General features: G+C 50.5%; 1 protein-coding gene across 1 annotated transcript in view; it reads left to right on the top strand.

Moving 5' to 3' along the window:
* The window catches only part of TGM2 (transglutaminase 2), a 39,001-nt gene that overhangs the window by 21,607 nt on the left and 3,153 nt on the right, over nucleotides 1–14,241 (top strand). Inside the window, exons 7-11 of the mRNA XM_064276075.1 lie at nucleotides 2,931–3,066; nucleotides 3,793–3,896; nucleotides 5,957–6,199; nucleotides 7,846–8,118; nucleotides 13,524–13,684. Of these exons, the coding sequence (XP_064132145.1) occupies nucleotides 2,931–3,066; nucleotides 3,793–3,896; nucleotides 5,957–6,199; nucleotides 7,846–8,118; nucleotides 13,524–13,684 (917 nt within the window). The remainder of the gene's footprint in view (nucleotides 1–2,930; nucleotides 3,067–3,792; nucleotides 3,897–5,956; nucleotides 6,200–7,845; nucleotides 8,119–13,523; nucleotides 13,685–14,241) is intronic.

The raw sequence follows: 14,241 nt of genomic DNA, 5'->3' as shown, positions 1-14,241 counted from the left end.
TGAACTACAGAGTCAAGACCTGAGTTCAAATTCCAGCTCTGCTTCTTACCAGCTGTGTGTCCTTGAGAAAAATCACTTAACTCCTCTGAGCCTCAGTTCTGGGATAGTTGTGAGGATTAAATGAATAAATGTGTGTGAAGTGCTTAGAATGATGACAGGCACATAACAGCAAATACTTACATAATGCTGCTGCTTTTTATTATTATTGCTGGGATCAGGAAATCTAAGAGGCTGATCTAGGATCTTTGGCTTTTCTGACTCCCAGACCTGTACTCAGGCCCTGAGGGGACCCTGGGAGCTCCCCAACACTGTCCTTCACACTGACAGGCTGGGTGGGGGCAGCCAGGCCCAGGTTCTCAGCTGGGCTGTCCCTGGTACTTGTCCCTACCTCTTGTCCATGACTGCTTGCTTTCTTGTGACCTCTGAATTCCCCTTTCTTATGGAAACTTCCTCATGCTAGACATTTTCCTCTGAGATTCCTGAGACACATCTTCTCAGAAAACCCCATGGATTTTCCTTGAGAAATTCCACAGAGGACAGTCTAGGTCCCCAGACTTACCTGCTGATGCCTGTTTCACCCTGGGCTGTGACCACCTGAGGGTTTAGCAGCAGACTTTGCCCTGACCATTGGCTCCACAAGGTCCCCCCAGCCTCCTCCCAGGCCTATGTCAGGGTCCCCCAGCCTCCTCCCAGGCCTGGTGTGTAATGGTGCCAGGGAAATTTTGGTCCAATGAGGGGCCCTCAAATGAGGTGTTTCTGTGGGGTGCCAAATGGGGGATGAGCTCATGGACTCTGGAGCTGAACTTCCAGGGTTTGAATCCCAGCTCTGCCTCTAACCCCTGAGTGGACTCGAGCAAGCAAATTGATGTCTCCAAGCCTCAGTTTCCTCACCCATAAAATGGAGACAGTGGTGACTGACCTAATTCATAGCTCTTAGGACCCAGGGAGATGTGGCAGAGCAGTTTCTGGCTCAGGTTAGATTTGGGTTTGGAGGTTTCTGAGGGAAGCTGGGATTCCAGCATTCTCAACCAGATCCCTGAACATTTTCTGAGTGTCCACAATCGGTCGACACTAACTGGACAGGCATTTGTGGTGACAGGCACTGTGACAAAATTCACTGCTCCACAAACCTCCTAAGTGCCTTCTCATGCCCACTCTGAGCTGGACACTGGCCACAGAGAGACGGGCAGACGGGAGACTCTGCCCACACCCATCACCTCTCTCTGAATCATCACAACATCCCGACAAGCTGTTATTATTAGCTCCTCTTACACAGGAGGAAACAGAGGTTGTGAGAGGGTAAGTGGCTTGCCCAACGTCACACAGCTGGTGGGTGGCACAGCCAGGTTTGGAACCAGTGTGCCAGGCTCGGAACCAGGTGTGCATGGATCTGGAGCACCACTTGGCCTTAGACTGTGACAAAGTCCTGGGGCAGAAGTGCAGCCTTGCTCCTTCCCAAGCCTCAGGCCTGTACTCTGAGGCCTCCTGCATGGCACGCGAGGCCTGGGTTGGGCACCAGCCTTCACTAAGTGAGCAGAGGGGGTCTGGCCCCTGCCTAAGCCTCAGAGCACAGCAACCAGGCCAAAGGTGGGGCCAGAAGCTCACAGCCATTCCGCCTCCTCCCAGCACCCTCAACACTCCCGGCAGAATCCAAGGTAATCAGGAAGCTGTTGTCCTGACCCTTGGCAGACACAGGGCAAAGGTCACAGCCCTGGCGCACCCCCACCCAGTGGCTCAACCTCAATCAAAACTAAAAGGAAAATGAAAGTCCTGCAGGTTACCTTTACTGGGGCTTTTTGTTTCAATTCTCCTCTTAGATATTTACTTTCTTTATCCTATCCTGAGAATCCATTACTTTTACAACATACATAAAAAGCACAGAAAAAATGAGGGTGTAAAAGCACCCATAATTCCATTCACTGGGAGCACCCAATTGATCTCCTGCCTTTTCTTCACCCACGGCTGCAACGTCAGCCCCTTTCCCTGTTATTACAATCCCTCTCTCAACAGCACTTTGGCATGAATGCAGGGCACTTCTTGCCCACACTGGCATTCATTCCTCTGAGCAGCTGGTACGGTGACCCTGTTTGATAGAGGTGGAAACAAGGTCCAGAGAGGTGAAGTGACTTGGCCCAGTTCACACAGCCCAGAAGCAGCAAAGCTGGGCTTGACTGGCAGGTTTCCTGGCCCCTGTTCCCTCTTCTGCCTGCTTGCCCCTTGCTCTGAATCTCTATCCCAGGGAGATTTGGTCATTCCTTCCCTCTCTCCTTCCTCCCGTCTCTCCTTCACCCCCATTTGATGAAATGCTCTCTGCCAGGCCTGTGCTAAGCTCTGGGGATATAAAATAAGACTTCTTACTGCCCTCAGAGGAACAGTTAAAGATGCCCCCATATGCCCGTACTGTGGGAATGGTGATGAATCCCCAGTGGTGCTATGAGGGCAAATGATGAGGCAATCTAGACCTCGTGAGGTGGCCTTCCCACCAGAGGGTATGGCATGTGCCAATGCCCTGTGGTCGGCCGGAGCATAGAGTGCCGGAGAAGCAGTGAGGAGGCCAGTGTGCCTGGAGAAAGTGTGCAAGGAGTGGTCAGGGGCCAGATCTTGTAGGACCAAGAGCCACCACCAGGGGTCTGGCCTTAACCTCCAGGGTCATAGGGAGCCACTTAAGATTTAGCAAGGGAGCATTGAGGTCAGATTTTCATTTTAGTCTCCCACTGGCAGCTGGAATGAGAGGGACAAAGTGGATGGGGTGACCAGAGAGTTGGGCACCATTGCCCAGGGGAGAGGGGCTGGCACACACCCTCACTGTCTGGACAACAGGTACAGTGCTTCCCAGGGTACCGATGAGCATGTCGAGGCCCAGAGTGGGGCAGATTCCTCCAGGGGGTTGGCCCATCCCCTGACCCCTCTGTCCCTTGGCCCCTCTCCAGTACTCCGGTGCCTTGGCATCCCAACTCGCGTGGTGACCAACTTTAACTCAGCCCACGACCAGAACAGCAACCTGCTCATCGAATACGTCCGCGACAAGTTCGGAGAGATCCAGGGTGACAAGAGCGAGATGATCTGGTGAGGTGGGGCCCGGGGGGTAGGGGATAGTGCTCAGTAGAGAGGGCACCATGGAGGAGAAACCTGGGAAGGCTTCCTGGAGGAGGTCACACTGGAAGTGGGCCTTAAAAGTTTAGCTGTATTTGGATAGGAGTGGAAACAGCTTGGGGAGGACCCTCCAGGCACGGGGAACAGCATGAGCAAAGGCCTAGGGGAGAGGAAGTCAACAAACAATGCATGGAGAGGCATTAGGAGAATTATGTTGGAAAAGCAGTTGGGAGTCTGGAATGCCAGGTTGGGGAGTCTGGGCTTGATTCCAGAAGCAACAGACTGTCACTAAAGGTAGGAGACAGGCTGACTATTGTAGACCAGGAGGTCTAGAGGGGTAGAGACTGGGGGCAGGGGCTGGGTAGGAGATGAGTTCTGAACCAAGGCAAAACCTGTGGGCTGGAAAAGAAGGGGCGGAGCAAAGGAATTAGGTCTATCAGCTAGACTCCAGGAGCCACTGAAACCTGAAAGTGGAGGTGAGGTAGGAGGAATGATCATCTGGCTGGAGGGTGGTGCTGCTGAGATGGGCCATGGGAGGAAGTGCTGGTTCAGCTTAGGAGAAGGCCCTGGGTGTCTTGGGGAAGTTCAGGGGAGGGGGCAAGAAGAGGGGCTGGGCCAGTGGTGGTCAGCCTGCAGGAGCTGACAGTGAAAGGCTCAGGTTTGAGTTTGGGCCAATGTTCTGCTTCCTTTCCCCTACAGGAACTTCCACTGCTGGGTGGAGTCATGGATGACCAGGCCAGACCTGCAGCCGGGGTACGAGGGGTGGCAGGCCCTTGACCCCACGCCCCAGGAAAAGAGTGAAGGTAGGTAGAGTGGACCCGTTACCTAGATGAGGAAACTGAGGCTCAGAGAGCTGAAGTAACTAACCCCGAGTCCCTCGGCTCAAGGGTGGCAGAGCTGGGATTCTAACACTGGTCTATTTGACTCCAAAGACCATTGACTTGTCATTTATATTTTCCTACTTATATTTTCATAATATGCTTCTTTTATAATTTGAAAAGTAATTCACATGCATTGTGGAAAACTTGGAAAATATGGAGAAGCAAAAGAAAAAAAAAAAATCATAAAGCATCTTTGTCCTCTCCCCAAAAAACATGCATTGTTAACATTCACAGATTGCTTCCAGTAATTTCTAATTACTTTGTGTACATGTATGTGTGTATGTCCCTGCGTGGTGCAAATAGTTAAGGCACTCAGCTGGTAACTGAAAGGCTGGAGGTTTGAGCCCACCCAAAGGCACCTTGGAAGAAAGGACTGGTGATCTACTTCCAAAAACTCAGCCATCGAAAACCCTACTGAGCACGGTTCTATTCTGACACACATGGGGTTGCCATGAATTGGAGCTGTCTAGATGGCAACTGGTTTATGTGTTTATATTATATGTGTATATATATAACACATAAGCCAGTTGCCATACGTGTGGAGCTCTGGTGGTGTAGTGGTTAAGAGCTTGGCTGCTAACCAAAAGGTCAACAGTTTGAATCTACCAGCCGCTCCTTGGAAACCCTATGGTGCAGTTCTACTCTGTCCTGTAGGGTCGCTATAAGTTGGGATCAACTTGATGGAAATGGGTTTGGGGTTTTGGGGTTTATTGTGTGTGTGTATTATATATATTATACATGTGTGTTAGATGTCATTATCTATCTACATTAGAAAGACAGAGAAAGAAAGAGTGAGCCAACGGTAGCTTTGGCAAAATTTGGTGAAGCATATTGACCCTTTCTCAGACTAATATTTTAAAAAGCATATACTCGATGGCACTGGGTTTTAGAACATAATACATAGGGTTACAAAGAAAGCCAATTGCATTGAAATATAATTATTAAAAGTTTGTAATATAATCATGTTTATACTTCTTTATATTACAAGATCTAGTGGTAGCATTAATTAAGTTCCATAATTTACTTGTAGAAATGAGTGTAAATGATATTTCTAGTTATCTGTGACAACTGTAAGCTGATAGGATAATATCTGTGGCTCCTCTAGGTGCCAAGTCATAGCTACTGCTAAGACTACGGTGGTTTGCTGCCTGTGTTCATACTGAAGGAAATACTATTAAAGACAGTGAAAATAAAGATGTGATTTTTTTTCTTTTCGCATCCAAGTTCATGGTCCCTTGAATTCTATTTGCAGCGCTGAGGGGGTCCATGGACCCTGGGTTAAGAACTCCCACTGTGCAAAACCTTTCATCCTGGCTCTGTCAGTTCTCAGTATATCATTAACATTTCTCCTTCGGATAGTTTTCTGTGATTTGAATTTTAATTTAATGCTACTGTATTCCATCAAATGAATGTACTATGACATAGCTAGCCAGCCTCTGGTCTTCAGTATTTAAGTTCATGGCCAGTTTAGGGTGTTTATAAACCACGCTGAGATAAGCTTCCAGCACGCAACGTTCATTCAGTCAGTACACACTTCCTGAGGCCAACCACATGGTGGGCCCTGATTTCAGTTTCCATATGAGTGGTAAACAAGATAAGCCCCCTTCTCCCTAACATATTGTCTACTGCTTGGCTCTGTAATATCCTTAGGATGCCTCAGGATGAATTGCTATTTATCAAACACTTACACAGCACTTGGTATATGCTAAGCGCTTTACATATATAACTAATGAATCTTCAGAGGCTTGAAGTAACTTGTCCAAGGTCACAGAGCTAATACGAGGCAGACCTGGATTTGAACCCTAAAAGCTGTGCTCACGAGTCCGTGTTCTCAACTTTTACCCTATGCTGCCACTCTAGAAATGGAGTTATTGGTTCAAAGGACTGCATGGTTTTAAGATTTTTTGCTATATGTGGTTGATCTGTGCAGGGTACCCTCCCCTTAGCCCAAGCCCATCTCTCTTCCTTTTACCCACAACCAGGGACATACTGCTGTGGCCCGGTTCCAGTTCGTGCCATCAAGGAAGGCGACCTGAGTACCAAGTATGATGCACCTTTTGTCTTTGCCGAAGTCAACGCTGACGTGGTGAACTGGATCCAGCAGGAGGATGGGTCCATGCAAAAGTCTGCCAGCCACTCCCAGGTCGTGGGGCTGAGGATCAGCACAAAGTGTGTCGGCCGTGATGAGCGGGCAGACATCACTCACACCTACAAGTACCCAGAGGGTAGGTGCCTGCTAGCTGAGAGCCCTGAACACTGCCTTGCAGATAAGCACCACACGTTATCAGCCTAGTGGCATGTGTGTGTGTGCAGCCTGCATAAAACAACGGCCTGTAGGTTACACTCCGTTGCTAAAAATTCCTTATAAGCAAGTATAAACTTATCAGACACATTAGGGGTGGTGGTAAAAGATCACTCACTTAGAAAAAGAATTCTAGATTCCATAAAAGGATTCAATTCCATTTTGAAGCCTGACTTTTTGGTTGGTTGAGCTCTTAATAAAACTGAAAGGAGTAGCTATTATAGGGGAGAGGCATGCATCTTAACAGAAAAATCCACAATGTCCAGGCTGCTTATTATGCTGTTTATTAACACAGCATTTATTATCAGAAGTGGGACCTGCAACTATGGATGCACAGTTTCACACTTTTCATTCTTTTTCTTTTTTTGCAACATATTGTACTACAGAGAAGGAGCCCTGGTGGTGCAGTGGTTAAGCTTTCAGCTGTTCGAACCCATCAGCTGCTCCATGGGAGAAAGATGTAGCAGTCTGGCTTCTGTAAAGATTACAGCCTTGGAAAACCTATGGGGGCAGTTCTACTCTGTCCTACAGGGTCACTATGTGTTGGAATCGACTTGACTGCAGTGGGCTTGGCTTTGGGTACTAACCCAACTAAACCCAGTGCCGTCGAGTCGACTAGAGAAGCTTGAAAATGCAGAGAGCCACAGAGAAGTTCCTGGAACTTTGCAGTGTTTATTTTTGCAGTATTTCACATAGAGCTGGGGGTGTGAGCATGCAGGTAGATGGGGGAATGGTTAAATTAAAGAGCAACGGACCAAGAGAAACTTAAAGGTAATGTGATAGGTTCAATCAGACACAAATATGAGGCACCTTTCTGCTCTTAATATGAAATTAGTAGGGAAAGAAGGACTTGGTTTATTTTTGAAGATTAGTCCAACAGCCAGCTCGATATGATAGATATTTTCTAAGTGTCTACTGTGTGCCAAGCACTGTGTGGCTCGCAGAGATGACTGAAAATACATAGTCCTTGCCCTTGTGTGACCCCCACTGACTTTCCAGGGCTGACTGGGGATGGGTATTAAGCAGCCAGACCCTAGCGAGAAGAGATAAAATAGAAAGAAGAAATGCTTTTCTTGACCTCTAAAAGGTCCAGAGCTGCTGGTTTAATAGAAGAAATAGGTATACCCAACAGCAGTGGAGAAAAAAATAAAAGGAGCACACCAAACCAAAAAACCAAGCCAGTTGCCGTTGTGTCGATTCCGACTCATAGCGACCCTATGGGACAGGGTACAACTGCCCCATAGGGTTTCCAAGGAGCAACTGGTGGATTCAAACCGCCGACCTTTTGGTTAGCAGCTGAGCTCTTAACCACTGTGCCACCAGGGCTCCAAAAAAGGAGCATAGGGGAGAGTAAATGGAATATAAAGGAGGGGCAGTTGTTATGTTGGAGAGCTTGGCAGGTAGAGAAGGGCAGCAAAAGGATTTCAGGTGGGAGGAATCCCTGTGCAAATGCACGGAGGTGAGAAAGTTGGCACTGGTTTATTTATCTGGCAAACGTGTATTAGTGCCTACTCCTTCCCGTTGATCCCTATTCCAGCTGTGACGGGGCTCTCTTCCCTGTCGCCGCAGGGTCCCCGGAGGAGAGGGAGGCCTTCACGAGGGCCAACCACCTGAACAAGCTGGTGGAGAAGGAGGAGACTGGGATGGCCATGCGGATCCGTGTGGGCCAGGGCATGAACAAGGGCAGCGACTTTGATGTCTTCGCCTACATCACCAACGACACCTCCGAGGACCACACCTGCCACCTTCTGCTCTGTGCTCGCACCGTCAGCTACAATGGGACCCTGGGGCCCGAGTGCGGCACCACGCAAGTGCTGGATCTTGCCCTGGAGCCCTTCTCTGGTAAGGCCTTCTGTTCCTGGGGCATTTGGTGAGTGCCCTGAGCACTCAGCACGTGCAATTTACCTTCCAGACACTTACATAGTACTTATCCTGGGTGAGGCCCTGTTCTAAGCACTTTGTGATTATCAACTCACTTAATCCTTATAACCAAAGTGGGTGGTTGATGCTATTATTACCGCCATTTCTCAGATGAGGAGACTGAGGCACGGAGAGATTGAGTAACTTACCCAAGGTGACAGAGTTAGGAAGTGACAAAACTGAGATTTGAACCCATACTCTTAGCAGCTATACTATTTTACTTCATCTTATCCCCCCATGACTCGTAAGGCCCAATGGTAGAAAGAACTCAGCAACTAAGGCCCAGAGAGAGAAAGAGAATTCCCCAAGGACACAGAGCAAGTGAGAGGTAGGAGTATGTGTTTAAGGAATCTGTGTCCCCTCCCTTCCCACCCCCCACTCTTGCCTGTCAAATCAGGAGCAGTTTCCTTCCTTTGACTCCACGTGCGGTTTATGCGGAGCAGCCTTTGAGTTTGAGTTCCTAAGAAAGCAACTACAGTATTGACATAGTGGATAAGAGCTAGGCTGCCAATCAAAAGGTCGGCAGTTCGAATGCACCAGCCACTCCTTGGAAACCCTCTGGGGCAATTCTACTCTGTCCCGTAGGGTCGCTATGAGCCAGAAATGACTCGACAACACACAACAACAACAATATTGATAGTCACCACCTCCTGGATTTTCTGTCTGGGGTCGCTGTGGGTACTCCTAGAGCTGCACCCCTAGGGCAACCCACCATGAGGGCCAGGCAGAGCCCTAGCAGGGGCCAAGCCCTCAATGGGCAAAGCCACTTGGCACCAGGGATGCGGTCCGACACTTACGCTGTTGAAAGTACAGAATCTGAAGCCAGCCAGACCAGTCTTTGAACCTTGGGCAAGGTGAACAGGTGCTCTGAGCCTTAAACTATCCCCATCTATTAAGTGGGGCAATAGCAACACCCCCTGCTGGGGCTGCTGAGAGGGCAGAACAAGAGGATGCGTGCAGAGGGCTCCGCATACAACATGGTGCATAGTGGGTGCTCAGTAAATATCAGGGCAAAGTGTGAAATGGTGCTGGGACGAGGTGGGACCCTTCAGTCCTTGCTGAGCAGAAGCACAGAGAGGTGCAGGGAGGCCAAGGAGCCCCATGGGCCTCTCCCCAGCACCTACTGTGCCAGGCATCAGCACTGGAGCCAGAACAAGCACAGATGTACTGCCCAGCCCTGGGCTGAGTGGTCTCTGAGTCCCTGCCAACCTTGATGGCTTGGAAAGGACCCAGGCCTCAGCTCTGCATCCAGGCACAGAGTCAGGACAGGGGTCCATGCCTACAGATGTGTGGGGTGGTCAGGATACCCACACTCTCATGCCTACTATTCAGCCAGGGCTCTGGGCTCCTGGGTATTTGTCTTCTCCACTCCAGGTCTCAGGTTCCATACTTGTTCGCTGTCTGCTTCATCTCTTAAGGGCCCTTCCAGCCCTTTTGTCTAAATGCATGTCAGCTCCTTCTCATGCTCAGAACTGCTCCAAATGGAGGAAGTGTCTCTCCTGGAATTTGAGGCACGAGGTACCCTCCTGGCCTTAGCCAGAGGTGTTGCCAGAAGAACTTCCTCCCAGGCCTCTGAGTCACCCCTTGCCTGCCAGATAACCTCAGGCTGCCTGGAGCATTGTTCTGTGGTGGCTTCAGCCAAGCCTGTCAGTTTTTCTCCTCACCCTGAGGGGGTGTATCCACACAGAGTGGGTCCCTCCTGCTTTGGTACCCATGATGGGCTCAGCCTGGGGGAGAGGGAGGACAGGGCAGAGGTCCTGTGTGTTGGTCACCAGCTGAAAGGTGGAGCTAGTCCAAGATGCCCTGTTGAGCCCTCCAGTGTCACATTCGACCTGAGATAGATCCTTTCATGCCTTGGCTGAGCTGCTTGTTATTCTTTGGTGATCAGATGTGGGGGATTTCCATGTGCCGATGGACAGGAAGTCAGCCCCGGAATAGCTGAACAGAATCCAGTTGCCCCCCACCCCTGCCTCCTTGCTCAGCTGCTCTCTCCCTTCCTTTTCCTGCCCAGTCTCTCCTCCTTCACCTCTCCAGGTGGCGTACTGGGAATGCAGCCAATAAGGCCTTGGTGACCATCCCCAGGGAACCTTCCAGAACAGGGCAAATTGTCTAAGGAATGTTCGAGACAGACTGCACACAGTCATTTCTCCAACCAGCATCTGGCCCAGGGTCAAGGCCATAATCCATGGCCTGTGAATGGCAGCTCTCAAAGGCCCACCCATGCCCTGGCCTGAGCCTCCCGGAAAGGTCAACAAACAGGGGTCACATCCTCAAAGCTCCTGGAGAACAATGTTGTTCTTTTTCCCTGGGGAGCTGGTCAGAGTTTCCACTCTGCATCCCCAGGTCCTGACCCATCAGTTTTTACTCCTTTTTGTCTGCTTTGGCAGAAGCTTTGGTTTTCTTCGCCCACCTCCCGCCACAGCATCTAATCTGAGGCTGGGGCAAATCCACCCTGGAAAGGCTAAAGGGCTGGATGGGTTAGTGGGGCATTTTCCAGAGAGTGGGACGGGGCCCCCAATGTGCACAGTTGGGCTCTTACCGTTGAATCACAATAAGAAAGTGGCTGTCTTCAAAGGTCTTAATCAGGCCTTTAGATACCCTCAGGGAGAAAGGCTTGGTGGGTGCTAATTGGTCTTTAATATCCCTGACCCTTGCTAATCTCCTTCATACCTGAAAAATCAGGATCGAAAGCTCCGAGCCCTCAGCAGACAGTGGTACCTAGCCAGAACTGAGTAACACGACTCTGTTTGCTTGTATCTATTTTCACTGGTTACCTTCTGTTTAAGGAGCCCTGGTGGTACAACAGCTAAGCGCTCGGTTGCTAACCGAAAGGTTGGCCATTCAAACCCACCCAGCAGCTTTGTAGGATAAAGACCTGGCAGTCTGCTCCTGTAAAGATTAATCCGACTGACCAAACCTGTTGCCGTCAAGGCAATTCTGACTCAGAGTAGAACTGCCCCATAGGGTTTCCAAGGAGCAGCTGGTGGATTCAAACTACCAACCTTTTGGTTAGCAGCCATAGCCCTAGCCTAGGAAACCCTAAGGGGCAGTTCTATCCTGTCACACAGGGTCGCTTTGAGTAGAAAATCAGCTTGACGGTACCTAACAACCACCACCACCACCTTTCTGTCTTAATAAGTAAGACTGTTTGCTGCAAGTAACGATGAAAAGTTTCCCTAAGAAAAATAGTTAAAAAAAAAAAAAAAGTCGAATCAACGTAAAGAAAAATAACGAGCAATACTGAGGACATAACGCAGATGCACAACACATCCCGTGAGTGGCTGGAGTTTGGGAAACGCTGGTCTCTTGCGGGGAGGGTGCAGGAGCAGAGAATGAGGCAGCAGCACTTCCCATCATGGCCCAGGCCCCACCTTCAAGGGGTGACAAGAGGTTGGCTGGGCACCAGGGAGCCCAAAGAGGGTCCTAGGGGAGGCCCCAGGAGAGGAAGGGATTCACCCCAGGTTCTCTGTGAGTGGATAAGCAGGACCTGGGGTCAGGCCTTTGGACTCTCAGTCCAGTGCTCTTTTCACTGCTCCTTCCTGCCTCTTTTGAGCAGACCTGTGGTATCTTAGGCCTCAGTGTTCTTGTCAGAAAAATGGGGCTAAAAACCACACTTCACTTCTCTGCGGTGGGAGAGTGGGCCCTGCTGATTTCTTTCTCATTCCCTCCTCACTGCGGGGCTTTTGCTCTGAAATGACCTCTGGTCTTAGCTCTGCCCAGCAGGTACTGGATGTCTCAGGGAACAGAGGGCAAGTCATCTACCCAGGCTCACACAGCCCGTCAGCAGATGTGTTTCTTCATCTGTAAAATGGGCACAATGGGACAGTGAGCTCACGTCCATGAGAGGGACTCTGGTGGGCGCAGACTATGCCATTTCACTCTGCATCTGGGTTGTCAGCTCGAATTCCCTGCACAGCTTGTACAAGCTGCCTGGCCGGGGGCAATGTTCTTTCACCTACTCGAGCCTCAATTTTCTCATCCGTGAATTGGGTGATAATAAATATACAACCCTCTTAGAGTCGTCGCAAAGGTGAAGTGGGAGGACATGTGTCAAGCACAGTGCCTGGCACAGCAGTACATGTCAGCTCCACTCTTCCTCACGATGCCACAGCAGCTAACAGTCATGGCGTGTGTGCCCGACACTTGCCCACCACCTGCTCAGCCAGTGCTCCCATAGGCCTAGGAGTACCCTCACCCGTACTCACCCTGGGTACAGCTCAACCCTGGGAGTACCACTGCCCTGTACTCACCGTGGGTATAGCTCAGCCCTAGAAGTACCCTCACCCTGTATTCTACCCTGGGTACAGCTCAGCCCTATGAGTACCACTGCCCTGTACTCACCGAGGGTACAGCTCAGCCCTAGGAGTACTGTTGCCCTGTATTCACCCTAGGTATACTGCTCAGCCCTAAGAGTACCATTGCCCTGTACTCACCCTGGGTACAGCTCAGCCCTAGGAGTACCCTCACCCTGTACTCGCCCTGGGTACAGCTCAGCCCTAAGAGTACCATTGCCCTGTACTCACCCTGGGTACAGCTCAGCCCTAGGAGTACCCTCACCCTGTACTTACCCTGGGCACAGCTCGGCCCTAGGAGTACCTGCACCCTGTTCTTGCCCTGGGTATAGCTTGGTCCTAGGAGTACCTTCACCCTGTACTCACCCTGGGTATAACTCGGCCCTTGGAGTCCCTTTTACCCTGTACTCGCTCTGGGTACAGCTCAGCCCTAGGAGTACCTTCACCCTGTACTTGCCCTGGGTACAACTTGGCCCTAGGAGTCCCTTCACCCTGTACTTGCCCTGGGTATACCTTAGTCCTAGGAGTCCCTTCACCCTGTACTCACCCTGGATGTAGCTCAGTCCTAGGAGTACCATTGCCCTGTACTCACCCTGGGTACAGCTCAGTCCTAGGAGTACCCTCGCCCTGTATTCACCCTGGATACCTTCACCCTGTACTCACCGTGAGTACAGCTCAGTCCTAGGAGTACCCTCACCCTGTACTCACCCTGGGTAAAGCTCAGCCCTAGAAGTACAGGTAGCAAAAGCTGAGGTCCTGAGAGGTGGAGTGACTTGCCCAGAGTCACCAGCTAGCAAGGAAGGGGTAGAGGCGGGATTAGAACCTGGGCCTGTTGGAGCTCGAGCGCTCCCCACACTGGCTCTTGGTCCTGCCTCTCCTCCCCAACTCCTCCGTGGGAGCCCTCAAGCCAGGGCAGGTGAGGGGAGGTCTGGGATCTGTCCAGCCATTCACCCGCTGTGTGGTTTCGAGCACAGGACAGGTGAGGGTGGGAACGATGATTCAGCCATCACAAGCCTCCCTCTCTCCCTCCTGCAGAGAAGAGCATCCCTCTTCACATCCTCTATGAGAACTACTGTGACTGCCTGACCCAGTCCAACCTCATCAAGGTGCGGGGCCTCCTCACCGAGCCAGCTGCCAACAGGTACCTGCTGGCTGAGAGGGACATCTACCTGGAGAATCCAGAAATCAAGATAAGGGTAAGTGGTGGGCTGGACAGGGCATGGGGCAGGAACTGAGTCCCAGGACAGCCCCCCACGAAAGCCCACACTGGCACCCCTGTATCCACAAGACCTTTGGCACCTTAGGTCCCCAAATCCTAGGCTTATCCAAGAAAAGTATCATGAAGTCAAATAGAATCTGGGACTCTAACCTCTAGGGAAAGAGCCCTGGTGGTGCAATGGTTAAGTGCTTGGCTGTTAACCAAAATGTTGGCAGTTCAAACACACCAGCTGCTCCATGGGAGAAAGATGTGGCAGCCTGCTTCTGTAAAGATTACAGCCTTGGAAACTCTATGGGGCAGTTCTACTCTGTCGTACAGGGTCACTATGAGTTGGAATCGACTTGCTGGCAGTGAGTTTTTTGTTTGTTTTGGTTAACCTCTAGACATGAACTCTAGAATCCCAGAATGGCAGAATGGTAGAATCATGCATCCTTGGGGCAGGTGAGAGAACACTGCCCCCAAAACCAAACCAAAGAACTCTGTGTTCAGGCATTTTTCTCCTATAAACAAACAAAGGCTCAGAGAGGGTAGTCA

The sequence above is a fragment of the Loxodonta africana genome, chromosome 24 (assembly GCF_030014295.1).
Source record: "Loxodonta africana isolate mLoxAfr1 chromosome 24, mLoxAfr1.hap2, whole genome shotgun sequence".
Classification (NCBI taxonomy): Eukaryota; Metazoa; Chordata; class Mammalia; order Proboscidea; family Elephantidae; genus Loxodonta; species Loxodonta africana.
Note: the sequence above shows the minus strand (reverse complement) of the source record. Positions and strands in the feature narration are given on the sequence as shown.